Source organism: Cricetulus griseus, chromosome 3 (assembly GCF_003668045.3).
Source record: "Cricetulus griseus strain 17A/GY chromosome 3, alternate assembly CriGri-PICRH-1.0, whole genome shotgun sequence".
Classification (NCBI taxonomy): domain Eukaryota; kingdom Metazoa; phylum Chordata; class Mammalia; order Rodentia; family Cricetidae; genus Cricetulus; species Cricetulus griseus.
This window is the reverse complement of record NC_048596.1, coordinates 49,015,256-49,028,953: the sequence shown is the minus strand read 5'-3', so window position 1 is coordinate 49,028,953 and position 13,698 is coordinate 49,015,256. Positions and strand designations below refer to the sequence as shown.

The following is a 13,698-nucleotide window of genomic DNA, read 5'->3' as shown; positions in this document are numbered from 1 at the left end:
AAGCTAAAATTAACCGAATGACTTCTCCCGTGTGAGCAATGCTTAATGACATGAGAAGACCACAGAATAGAGAGGAAGAAAAGCTAAAGGACAAAAACAACACCATAACTGCCTGAAAAGCGTTGTTTGAACAGAGAGCTTGTGTTGACAGTACACATCTGTCCTGAGACATGGCAAAAAGATGCTGCAGCTCTGACATCACCTAATCACTCCTCATCCTGGCCTCAATTAGATCTGCATCTTAGACAACAACTATCAACGTCATCATGGAAAGTCATCACAAGGAAAATCTAAAAGGTCTGTATGAGGAAGTCAAGAGGAGAGCAGGAAGAGGGGACAACTAAGGGTCCTCAAATGAGCAAAGAAGGGTATTCATGAACAACTGATGAAATCAATGTATTGGCATGAAATGACTAAAGCAGAAATCTTTGGCACCACAGAAGGAAAGATGGAGCTGCGGATGCATCAAAGAATGAAATGCAGGAAAGGAAAAACTGTTACTGAGCTGTAGTAAGCAGATGGGAAGCCACAGTGACAGGAAACCTCACTTGTGTGTGAGACTCATACACGTCAATCTGGAGAAGGACTTTCATGTCCTCCTGACCCCAGACATGGAGCAGTCTCCGAGGAATCTCTAGCCCATCACCCTGAGTTCCTCCAACAAAGCCAGATCCTAAGAATGAAAGTGCTCCCTCTTGCCAGGTGGTCAGTCCACTGGGTGTCACTACACTATATAGAAAGCTCTAGATCATGTGGAGCTCACTTCCTGGACTTTTCCCTAAACCTACAAGGCCACTAAATTCATCATAGTTCAATAGGTGGGATGAAAAGATGATATTCACAAGAAATGCTTATTTGAACTAGATGAAAAACATCTTCAGAATGGTGTAACCTCTGCCCTAATACACTAGGACTTTCTGTGGATGATGCACAGAAGAAACAGATCTACCATCCACCTCTTTCTCACAGTAGACAGAAACTGAGCTAGGTGATAGCTCCCTCCTCTGTTCTCCCATCTTGCTCCACACAAATCTCTACTTACAAACAAGGATCCTACAAATGGGTAGCCAGATTTTAACAGGAGAGAATACACTGGGGTAAAGTGCGGGGTTTTTGGAGCAGATGCCAAAATGATGCCCAGACACAACACCATCCCACCACACATGATCTGGATCGCCTGTCAAAAGAAAAGAGATGGGAGATTAAAACCAGCACTGACAAGAGGAACCTCTCCCCTCCTCCGGTGGTACTTATGTATTGCCACCTTCTACAATGTCACTGTTAGCACACAGACACTGTAAAAGCTCTGGGGTGAGAGGAGGAAAGTTCATTCTGGAGGGGAGGTGGCTCTGCCACAGTCTCAGGCCACCTTCAGGTGTTTTTGTCCATGAACAAAACATGGCATGCTCAAGACCCTTCCTAGCATCTCCTGGCTGGGGCTGAGCTGTGAGTCCATGGTTAGCAAGTCTCCTGCTCCCTTTGGGAGAACAGGAAACATCTGAACCCCTCCCCTTTACTATTGTATCCATTCAACACAATACAGAGTTAGATGCTCTGTCCAGCTCCCCAGCCTCTTCAGTCTGGATTTCCATTCTCCCCCTTCGTCTTAGAGTCTCACCACTCTAATCACACTGAGCACCTTTTATCTGTCTGTCAGGTGACCCTCACAGGAACCCAAGTGACTGCTTGTTTGAGACAAGGCCCCAATTCCACCAAGTTCAGAAACTTGTTTGCATACAGGCCCTCCATGGATCATCTTAGTGCTGAAACAGTACTGAAAAACAACTCCACTTTTGCCTCAGTTTTAGGTGTGATCTTTCTCACTCCCTTGACCCAACAGAGGTGAGCACAGAGGCGCAAAGAAAATGTATCATCTCTGCATTTCAAAGGGAATGATCAAGGAGGAGAAGGGAGCTTCTTTTTTCCCTGACAGAGTGACAGCAAAGATTCCATTGAAAATCAGTATAGATTCCTGAGCAAACAATTGGTGAATATAGTGGATGTGTCTATTTCTATACATGTGTATTTGTAATATATGTATACACATATATATGTTTACACACATAGTAACTATTTACCAGTATTTTCATAAAGAAGATATTAGAAAGTACTCTGAAAAATGGAATACAAACTAGTAAATCAAGAACGTATCAATTCATAGTCAAAGTTAAAGGGAAAAAAATCCTCATTTTGTGGCAAGTCCTGGGGAAGACATAAACCGCTTTCCAAGGGGCTTCCACTTGTCTAAAGGCGCTCTGTAGCACTCATTGCAAACAATGGAACTAGCAATGGAACTCTGGTCTCAACATAGAGCATGTCATTTCCCTCTGCCCCCCACCACTCCAGAGCGCTCTGAATTGGATTTACCGCCATCACTTTGACCCCTGCTCTCAGATGTTTCTTCAGGCTGTCTTGCTTTTGGTGGCTAGGCTGGGGTTTGTCTGTTTGGGGAAAGTTTGTTCCATTTGTTGAAATCACTGTGACAGTCTCGTTTGTCACTAGTTGTGGGATCATGATGGAGCTTCCACGGCTGGAAAAGAAAATGGATTTGGCTCTTATAAAGAACTGTGAAGCCTGCTTCCCACTCTCAAATCTATAGGTGAGTATTTATACCTTACTGCTGTCTTGACTTGTTCTCCATGGGAAGAAACACAAACAATAGAGAAATGAAAAGCCCAAAACCTTGGATTCAGGAAGAATTTGTGTTTAACACAGCCTGTCAATAAACATATACATAAAGGTACAGCAACAACCCTCAGAGGTCCAAGTGTGCATAGACAAATATTTATACAAAACACATAGAATGAAGCTGTCAAAATGGCTCAGCATATAAGGCACTTGACTCCAAGCCTGAAACCTGAGTGTATCTCTGAGAGAGTCATTGCAAGCCTTGACACAGATGCATGTGAATGCATACACACATATACACGCAAGCAGCTGCAACAGAAAGACTTCCAAAACGTAGCATTCTTCATTTAGTTGCTGCTAGCACGTCCATGTGCACTGCCCCTTATTTTGCTGAGTTTTATCTTTAATATATTCTACCAGTCTTGAGATAAGATTTGATCTTTAGTTTTCTTCCACTTCATGTTACATACTACTCAAACTTCTGGAAGCTATTTGTTTCTTCTTTGTCTAATAGTAATATAGTTAGCATTCTCTCAATATATTTTATCCTATTTTGGAACCCTCTCAGTAATTCTCTTTGTTAATAAAGTCATATTCAGATTATGAATCTCGGAGGTAAAATTTTAATTTATGCAAGGAAATAACACATGGGTTGTATAAAGCATAGTGCATTTTATTTACTTGATGATTTTCATGCTCAAGTTACTCTGTTAGTCTTGAACTATTAAAATTCAACCTTCAGTGTTTTCCAACTCATGCTACATACCAAGGTACTTAACCCCTTTTGTCTATTTAGTGTGTCTACCAGGATCATTTTTAGAATTAACACTTCATGTTTTATCATATTTTAGTAGAAGTGATCTTGCAATGTTTTCAATCTGTGAAACAATCCTTTATGTTAATTAATAAAATCATAACCAGTAAGAAAATCCAGAGTCAAAAGTTTGATGTACATGTGGAAGTAATTCACACTTTGTTCAGGGACATAAAAATCAATGTTAGATAAATAGTTAGCATTCTTATTATATCATCTTAATTGTCTCTGATTCTGGTTTATCCCCCATTTCTGCTTTGCCAATGACAGCCTGTGTCTGAGTCTCTTCAGGGTGGAAAAGTAGCTGAATGCTCTAGTGTGAGAAGCCCCGGAGTCATAACCTGAGGTTCAAGGTTGGAACTGTCTCCTTGTTAGTTGGAAGAACCAAGTTGCCTGTGGCATCGGCTTCTGAGATCAACTTGACTCTCTTTCCTCTGTACCATTCTCAGCCCTTAGGCTGCCCAGTCAGTGAATGACCTGAGAACCTTTGCAGTACAAGAGTTCTGCTCCCATGGATCACATGGCCTTAGGCCAGTGACACCAAGATCATGCAGCTGGAGACAGCAGGGACAGAGGTAAACCAGATGCCTCTTCCCTTTCCCCCCTTAGTTCTGAAGTGCCCAGGGTCTCCACCGCTGTCACAAGTATCAGAAATTTCCCATAATGAAGTCCAGTATAGAGTGCTGCACAGGGGAGAGCCTCTTCAAGGATGCCTACCTTGCCTATGTGCCTCCCTGTCTCGCCAAGATGGGCTCCTGGGAATCCCAGGATCTTTTAATGTTTGGTTCTCTCAGTGTGATCCTTGGTTCCTACTTGTGAAGTTCTGACTGTCCCCAGCCCTGCTTCCCTTAGTGTTCACTGCTGCACAGGAAATGATGCGTGCAGACTGTGGACCTGTGGATGTGCCTGCACTTCCTTTTTCATAGACTTCCAGGAACTTCAGGAAAATCACTAAGAACCAGTGCTGGGAAAGAGTGAGGGTTCCTTTCTCTTTCCATAAAATATCACCATACCTTATATGTCATCCTAGAACCTTCATCCAGTAGCTGATGGAATCAGAAACACACATCCACAGTTAAACACCGAGCTGAACTCTGGAGTCCAGTTGCAGAGAAGGAGGAGTGATGAGCAAAGGGGTAAAGACCACACTGGGGAAACCCACAGAAACAGCAGACCTGAGCAAGTGGGAGCTCACAGACTCCAGACTAACAGCTGGGAAACCTGTATAAGACTGAACCAGGCCCCCTGAATGTGGGTGTCAGTTGGGGGCCTGGACAATCTATGGGGCGTCTGGCAGTGGAGCTAGTATTTATCCCTGGTGCAAGAATGGGCTTTGGGAGCCCATTCCCTATAGAGGGATACTCTCTCAGCCTAGATACATGGGGGAGGGCCTAGGTCCTGTCCCAAATGACGTGACAAACTTTGGTGATCCCCATGAGAGGCCTCATCCTCCCTGACTAGTAGATTGGGGGGGGGACGGGAATGGTGAAGAGAATGGAAGGACAGGAGGGAGAGGGAACTCGGATTGTTATGTAAAATAAGATTGTTTTTAATTTAAATAAAAATTAATTTTAAAAAAAGCTAAGCAAAAACTCTTCTTCCCAAACTCATGTGTTATGAAATGGGCTGTGGAAGAGATGGAACAAGGAAGATAAAGAGAGTTAGACATCACGTGCCTCAAGGCCACTGTTCTCGTGGAGTCAAACAGGCTTTCAGTAGGAACAGCGTTTCTCAGTTCTGTAACTACTCCAGAATAGAGGAATCGTGGCTTCAAATACTGAGATCTGCAGGTAAATAAGGAGTATGCTACACTTCCAATTACTTTGATCAATGAACTTATAAAATATTTAATGATTTCTGAGAAGCTTAAAAATCTAGGTCTCTATTAGAATATGATTGACTAATTCTTTCTTTGCTGGTTAGGGACTTGCTAGGAAACATCCCCAAAAGTCAAAAAGGAACAAAAGATAGACAAGAACCCCCAACAGTCTTATTATAGTGTTATTTTATTATTGGTTCTGAAGCAGGTCTGTCCCTGGATCTAGGGGTAATAAGGTTAGTGAGCAGCTGTGGCCTACTAGACACTTTGCTCAAGAGCCATCAAAGCATGCAATTGTGCAACTGGCATACTTTTTTCATGGTCTACTTCATCCCATTTACTACTTCCCTGTCTTTAGGTAATCTTCTTCTTACTTATCAGGCAGGAGGATATTCTTCGGGTCTCACAGAAAGACAATGGACAGCAGTTGGATTTCTGATGTTTCTTCAGCAGCCCAGAGAAATTTGTTGTAACATGATGTTGGAGTAAAACCTGGAAACCTCTGGGATTCTCAGCATCATGGAATGTTCTATGAGGTGATGTCTTTTGAAAAAGGAATCCTGGAAAAAGCAGCTTTTCTTTAGCCATCATGCCACCCTTGATGTCAAGATGGCACTCAAAAGGATCCACATAAATATTTTCTCTGCATTTGTGTGAGGCAGACCTGTATATAAAATGGGATAACACTTCTGTGAGATGGTCAGTGTCTCAGTCAGAATTCTCTAAAGGAACAGAACAGAGAGAAAGGATATGTATTACAAAGGGAATTTACTAGATTGATTTAAATGATATAGGGTAGGTAGTTGAACAGAGCTGGAGAGACTGTTCAGTACATGAAACTGGATATCTCCACAATCCCAAACAGGCACTAAGAGCTTGGAGGATTCCTGGAGACCTGCTCGTCTTTATGCTATGTTAGAAGGCTAAAGAATTTGGGTGCTGTTGGTAGCCAATAATAGGAGCAACCGCAACAATGACAGAACAGATGCACAAAAGCATCCAGCAGATAGCACGACCTCCTTCTTGGACCCCTTTATTTCTGGATTGCTGTAGAAAGAAAGGTATTACCTACCCACAATTAGGGAGGGTCTTCTGTCCTCAATTAACTCTCCTTTGACATTCCCTCAAAGTCTGCCCTCCAATGTCTCTCTTATTTGGTCCCAGATCCAATTAAATTGACAATTAAGATTGAGCATCACATTGATTGGTTGACTTTAATTCTATCATAAAGGATATTATTACACAAAATGCATAATTACACATAAACATAATATAAATTATATACATATACATAATACAAATTATACATAAACCTGGAATAATTACATGAGCCAATTCAAAAAGCCTCAAAGAATTTGACATCTTTTCCTCTCTATTTTCTCAAGGAAATACACGGTCATTCAGTTTAACAGGAAATGAATATGGCCATATGAACATGGAAGACGACCAGAATCTCCATAGGACACCACAATCCAGCCAACTATACAAGCACAGCCTAAGACTTACAAGACAGGACTCAGGCACACTGTCCCTATCTTAACACACAGAGACTGAGAAGATTATAAAGATGTGGGTGGGTTTTATTTTTAAGATCCTAGCTTTGTGTAGTTGATTACCATGCAATAGAAAAAATGCTCAAATCATCTTCCCAGGCCAATGCTAACCCTTCCAGGGTTCCCACAGGTCACTTTGCGTCCAAGGACAGAGAGGGACACAGGATTTCAGTGTACTTTAAAGGACCATAAAGCATCCCTACCCTAAAATAAATTTATACAAAGGAATATGAGAAATGGAGGTTCAGTTTCCAAACGTATCCTCCAGATCACTAGGGCCAAAGAGGAAAAGCCCTGACCAGGGTCTGGAAATGTGATTCTTGACATAGTCTAACCCCTGGACAATTTTGACCTCCTAAAGGTCACTTGTCCTTTCACTTTTTCACAGATTCTAACCCCCAAGCTCACTCTGCTCTCATACCAGCAGAGAAATTGATTGCGACGGTACTCTAAACTTGGTGATGGAGGAAAACTCTCTCCAAATGATTATCATCTTGATCCTATTGAGACCTGAAACTATGTGTAACTAAAATATGACCCCACCTTTGATTGACTGAAGAAAGACAACAGTCTCTCAAGTTGGCCTTCCAACCAAGCCCCAGAATACGAGCTATAGATGGTCCAGCTGCACAGCACAGGAGATTCTAGCTTTTGGACAGAATGATTTGGTTTTTTGTTTGTTTGCTTGGTTGGTTTTGATTTGGGTTTTTCATCAGCTGTTACAAGCAGATTACCTTGGTCTGCTCAGGGGTACAAGTAAGTACAGCATCCTCATAAGTAGAAGCAAGATGCTGGAGAGTCAAAGTCCAAAAGTCCTGTAGTGCTTAACTTGGAACTAGAGAACAGATTGATGACCAATTAGAGATGGTCCCTCTGTTGTGAACAAGCTAATAAATCAAGTCCTCAGCATATGAGAAATACAGACACGGAGCATCTTGAGAAAACTCTCACTCATTGTTTTGTTGTCTTTCTTCTTCCTTTCAATAGATTCAGTAGCTCAGGTGTTTCAGGCATGGTTTCAGGATCAGAACAGCAAGACGGCAGATAATTCCCTGACTCAGCAGCCTGTGATCTGAACAGATAGGTCAAGAGTTGGCAAAGTTTCTGTAAGGAGTAGATAGGTTACACATTAGGTCTGTAGCATCATTATTCCAATTGTAAATATTTGAATCTGTTGTTAAAAACTAAAACCAGTATGAAACATATAGTTTATTTTCAAAAGCAAGTGCAAACCAGGCATGGTGGCTCAGTCCTGTAATCCCAACACTCAGGAGGCTGTGGAAGAAGATTGTGTATTTTAAGCTTGTGGACTATAGAGATGGCTTAGTGAGTAAAGTGATTGCCATGTGCAGACCTGAGTTCAGATTCCCAGAAACCACATAGAGTCAGAAGGACACCAGTAATCCTAAAACAAGATTGCAAGAGGGGGCAAACAATAGACTTCCTGGAAGCTCATGAGTCAGGCATCTTATTAGACATAGTGACAAATAAGAGACCTGACCTCAAACAAGGTTCCCTGGAGCCATGTGACTTCTTCAGGGGACAAGGTGTGAGAATAGCACTAACAAATTCTCCTTGTAGAAAGGCACTGGAGAATCTGACCTATTTTGGCAAGGCCAATAGATAGTTTCCTGCATAATTCTGGTTATGACTCCAGGAGCATATTGCTACCTGCTCCCCCTTGCTTTCTTTATATAAATCATATTGCTGGCTGCCTCTAGTTTCACTTTTTTAGCTCTAAGGAATAAATGCATGGACCCCAGAGAATGGGAAGGGGCAGGAACTCCTGAGCTAATTGGGAGCATGAGGATAGGGGACAGGGAGCTGCCAGAATGAGAGGAGGAGAAGAGGAGGGGAGAGGAGGAAATGGAGGAGCAGAAATGTTGAGTTGGGGGAAAAATAGAGGAGAGCAGGATGAGAGATATCATATCAGAGGGAGCCATTGTAGGTCCAAAGAGAGATCTGGCACTAGGGAGATTTCCAGAGACTCACAAGGATGGCATGAACTTACAATCTAGGCAATGGTGGAGAAGATAACCTAAATGCCCTTCCCCTATGACGAGAATGATGACTACTTTTTGTGCCATCCTCGAGCCCTCATCCAGTGGCCAATGGAAGCAGAGGCAGACATCCACAGATATACACTTAACTGAACTCTGGAACCTAGTTGCAGAGAGGGAGGAATGAAGATAAAGGGGTCGGTACCAGGCTGGTGAAACCCACAGAAACAGCTGGCCTGAACAAGGGGGAGCACATGGACCCCAGACTGCTGTCTGGGAGGCCAGCACAGGACTGAATCAGACCTCTGAACATGGATTTCAATGAGGAGGCCTCCGAACTCTAGGGGGCCCCTGGTAGTAGATTAGTATTTTTTCCTGGTGTAAGAAGGGACTTGGAGATCCCATCCCATGTGAAGGGATGCACTCTTGTATTGGATGCGCATGTAGATCGGATAAACCTTGATCTAGACTGCATTCTGGCCAGCTGCCATCCTGGGTCATCCCCTCTCTTGACAAAAATTCCACTGTGATCCACAAGGCAGACAAATAACAGTGACACTCCATCCTCTCAGGAAATTCCAAGGATTTAACACCCCACACACATACCCCCCCAAACCAGGAACAAAGGCCAGCCAAACCCTCTAACAGCCAACAAAGTACACTTCCCCAGACACCTATTCCTCTGTAGAAAAGATCATGAACACACTCCATCTCTGGTCTGGGCCATTTTCCATTTCACTATTTAGCTTTTTGTAAGATTAATGTCTCTTTATTCAAGAAGACACCAAGGCAAAACACAGGCAAGAGCTAGGTTATAGAACCCAGCAAGCGCGGCCAGAACAAAAGGGGCCAAGGTCCCCACGTGCAGCTCCTTAAGAAGCTCCCTTACGTCACCCCGGCTTTCCTTCACCACGCCCTTATGGGCGAGTCCCGGGTCCACCTGGTACCTGTCCCAGGACTATTGGGCGGGGCTAGGGTGTCTCCCTACACTCTTGGCCTTGACACATGGGGGACCCATGATGATGTGGTGGACTTTGAGGAGCCCTGTTGAGGGCCCTACCCTGCCTGGGGAGTGGAGGGTGTATGGGGGAAGGTTGGGGAGAGGGGAGAGAGAAGGATTGACATGTGAAGCAAGCTTGTTCCTAATTTGAAATAAAAACTTAATTACAAAAAGAATAAAAAATATGTATACAATGGACCTGATTCAGCCCCAAAAGTCTTTGATGTTTCAGGTGTGACAATGAATTCAGGCATCTCAAGAACAGGATGTCGCCTTTCTAGCACACCTTGTGACTAGCCTGAAAGAGTCACAGAAGCTCATGAAAATATAACAAATTTGCATAGCCATTCTAGAGAGAATGATTTTAGTAACAAGAGTCTAGGAGAAATGTTAATAAATAGATCATCAACAGTTCATTCACAGAAGGAAATGAAGCAGAATCCTAGAAACGCACAGCACCCTCATTATTTTTTAATTAATTTTTATTTAAAGTGAAAGCAATTCTATTTTACATACCAACGCCAGTTCCCTCTCCCTCCTGTCCTCCTACTTCTCCCACCAATCCCCCATCCAATCTCCACCCATTCCTCAGGGAGTGTGAGGCCTCCCATGGGGATCATCAAAGTTTGCCTTCCCCCATGCATCTAGGCTGAGAGAGCATCCCTCTATAGTGAATGGGCTCCCAAAGCCCATTCGTGCACTAGGAATAAATACAAGTTCCACTGCTAGAGGCCCCATAGTTGGAGCTCCAGTGGTGCTATCGTTTAATGTGCAGTACTTATACAGCACCCTTATTATTAATAGCTGTGCTAATACTGTAGGAAGTTAAGGGGAAGGGGGCATGAGAACAAGGCACAAGCAGTACCAACTATTAAGAATAAGCTTTTAAGTTATGTTGCTTACAAGATGATAGGGGAAAAAACTGGTATATCCCAATAGGATATAGAGCAATACAGAATACGGGAAGCACTGATATAGCCTTGGCTGATGAGTTAATTGTGAGAGCTTAGATTTGATTAGAGGTAAACATTAACCACTATAGGCAAAATTCTTTCACTTTGCTTGACTCTGTAACCACAAGTGCTGCCAACAGGGCACACTATTCTACTTGTAGGTGTGCCTACTTAGAAACTTCTTTTGTTGCTTGCAACACTGCTTATGCTTCTAATATTAGAGCTATGTATCAAATAGGTAATGGGAAAGCAGGGGGACAGAAGGAAATAAGATAAAGGAATAAACTGGCAGTTATTGTAACTATTATTATATACATAAGGAAACAAATTTAATTGTAAAACTCTTCATGCAAACCATTGAAATTATGTAAGTTAAAACAGCCCAGGCTATCTGGGGCACTTTTTTTGAAACAGGTGATCATATTTTCTTCACTGCACTGACTTCACACATCTGTCCCAGGTCATTGGACCCATTTGGAATTAGAATTCTATCACAAAGTAGAAGGTAAAGACTGAGGTTGCCCTCTGACCTCTTGACACATGCTATAGCATCTGTGCACATGTGTGTATACTTGTGTGTGCACACACACACATCATATATTCGTGCACATAATACATTTACACATATACACGCAATCCATTCACACACACACATTTACAGATACACACGCCATACACTCACACACACACACATCATACACTCACACACAAAATCACACATTACACACACACTCGTCATACACTCACATATACACACATTTCTCTCTCTTACACCCCCCCCACACACACACAGACTCATCATACACTCACAGTATTTGAAGACAGATCCTCCTAAGGATTACTATAAGAGGTTGGGATCTAGACACCATTTCTTCTGTTGTGAAATGAAGAAGCAGAGGCTGGAGAATTGACCCGAATTAGCATGCTTCCTCCTCTTTCAGAGGTCCTGAGTTTGGATCCCAGGACTCACTACAGGCTCACCACTGCCTGTAACTCTAGACCCAGGACATCCAACACCCTCTTCTGGTCTTCTTGAGTACTCTCACGCACATGACACACAAGAAAATTGTGTGCAGACACACAAGAAAATTCAAAGCAATAAAAAATTAGGGTGGGCTTCACTGGCATCATTTCTCATAACGATGGATATAGAAAACAGGAGAAATGAAATTTTAAGGAGAAACATAAATACTATCTCCTACTATAGAAATGTCAGCAAATACTGCAAAAGCACAAGTTCAATATCAGAGAGGAAAAGAACCCGGATAATGCATAAGAGCCCCTGGCAAGTGTTAAGGTAATTTATTTTTAAAAGTATGTCAGATAAAGTTAGGTATCTTCTTTGTCTCTCTTTAAGAAAGCACCAACAAGGCATTTTATTCTGAGATCAAACTGTGAGAACTATTTTCACAGTAGAGTTCCAGCCCTGCTCCAGGTGAGTACACAGGATATGGAATCTAGGGCTGAATAAAAAGTAATTGGAGTCATTTCAATCTGAGTGGTATACTGAGGAACAAGGGGCTGGGGGGCGCTGTAATCAGGACTATTGTATGAGAAAAGGACCTATGTTTAATAAAAAGGGAAAAAGAAAAAGAGAAGGGCAGAAATTGGGAGAGGCGAATTATGGGATTAGTTCCCAAAATAGAGTCCTCAGTTCACCTCATGAGCTGGGATTCCAAGGAGGAAGACCAAAGGGGGAGGGGGCAAGCAGGGGCCTTTCTCCCAGACACTTCCTGTCTACAATTCCTCACAGTCCCCACATGTAGGCCCAAGTAGCACACCCTATGACACAATAAGAGAAACATCACAGGAAAATATGAACAGACACCTAACATTTAAGAAAACCAACACCAAAAATATGGAAAACCAAATTTGTTGCATGAAGTAATTTCATGATATATATATTTTTTTCATTTTTTCATTTTTCATTTTTTTCATTTTTTTCATTTCTGCATTTTTTTCAAGTGATCAAGTTCTTGTTGTCTTTCTCACAACCTTCACTTTGTGTTGAGTGGCTTGTGAATGCGTGAAGTTCATGTGGACCTGTAGGGTGCTGTAGTGAGCAGCTAGCTCAGAGCTATTTCCAAATTATAATTATAATACAGAAATTTTAAAGGAAGTAAAAGAACCAAATAGTAATAACCTTGCTACAGACTCTGAAATCAAACAACATTGGGTTCCTGCTAAGAGGAAACACTTACAAAACAGCAGGTCTCAATTTATTCCTGGAAAATGCACAAGATATGCCTGTGTCTAAGTTATTATTAGTTAATATACATGAATTTACTAACACTGTTAATGACTATATAAAACCTCCTAAGGAAGAAATTTTAAAATTATATCTGAATAGTTCAGAAAAGCATAACTTCCATCTAATCTCTCCTGGGCAGGGTCAGTCATTAATATTTTTTATAGTTCCTGAATATACTTCCTTCCCCCTAAAACAGACTTCTAAATTTTTCATTGTTTTCTGTGTTTATATATTCTAAGTGAATGACTATAGCAATGTTTTTTATTTGGGGGTTTTATGTGATACTTAGTCAACTCCTTTCTATTGGAGATAACTAATCCTTCCTCTTTCACCCCTATCCCAGAAAAGTCGCATATCACTTTGTTTTCCTCATTCTCCCAATATACTTGTGTAATTTTTTCTCCAGTAAACTTTTTCTTCTGAATAATTAGAAGCGATTGATTTTGCATGCTTTGGTTGCATGTCCTTTTGGCCTTCTTTCCATAAATTTAATAAGCTCATGTTTCATAACTAACACTAAGTTGTTTTCAATACTCACTCAGAAATAGAGATCTTTCTATGTGCAAACAGGGCCATCAATCATTTTTACTTTTTCCCCACTCAAGAGAGTCTTCCTTCCTTGTAGTTTTGTATTTTCCTTTTTCAGTAAAGACTAGCTCCACCCTAGGCCTGCCAGGATG

General features: G+C 41.9%; 2 protein-coding genes across 2 annotated transcripts in view; one reads left to right on the top strand and one right to left on the bottom strand.

Moving 5' to 3' along the window:
- Window positions 1-963: 963 nt before the first annotated feature.
- On the bottom strand, window positions 964-2,514 carry LOC100764510 (membrane-spanning 4-domains subfamily A member 6D). The gene is given in 3 exon segments (XM_035441305.1): window positions 964-1,012; window positions 1,014-1,177; window positions 2,368-2,514. Coding segments are annotated over 3 exon segments (360 nt in total).
- A 9,395-nt stretch (window positions 2,515-11,909) lies between these two features.
- The window catches only part of LOC100764807 (membrane-spanning 4-domains subfamily A member 4A-like), a 42,834-nt gene continuing 41,045 nt past the window's right edge, over window positions 11,910-13,698 (top strand). Inside the window, exon 1 of the mRNA XM_035441577.1 lies at window positions 11,910-12,064. Within this exon, the coding sequence (XP_035297468.1) occupies window positions 11,910-12,064 (155 nt within the window). The remainder of the gene's footprint in view (window positions 12,065-13,698) is intronic.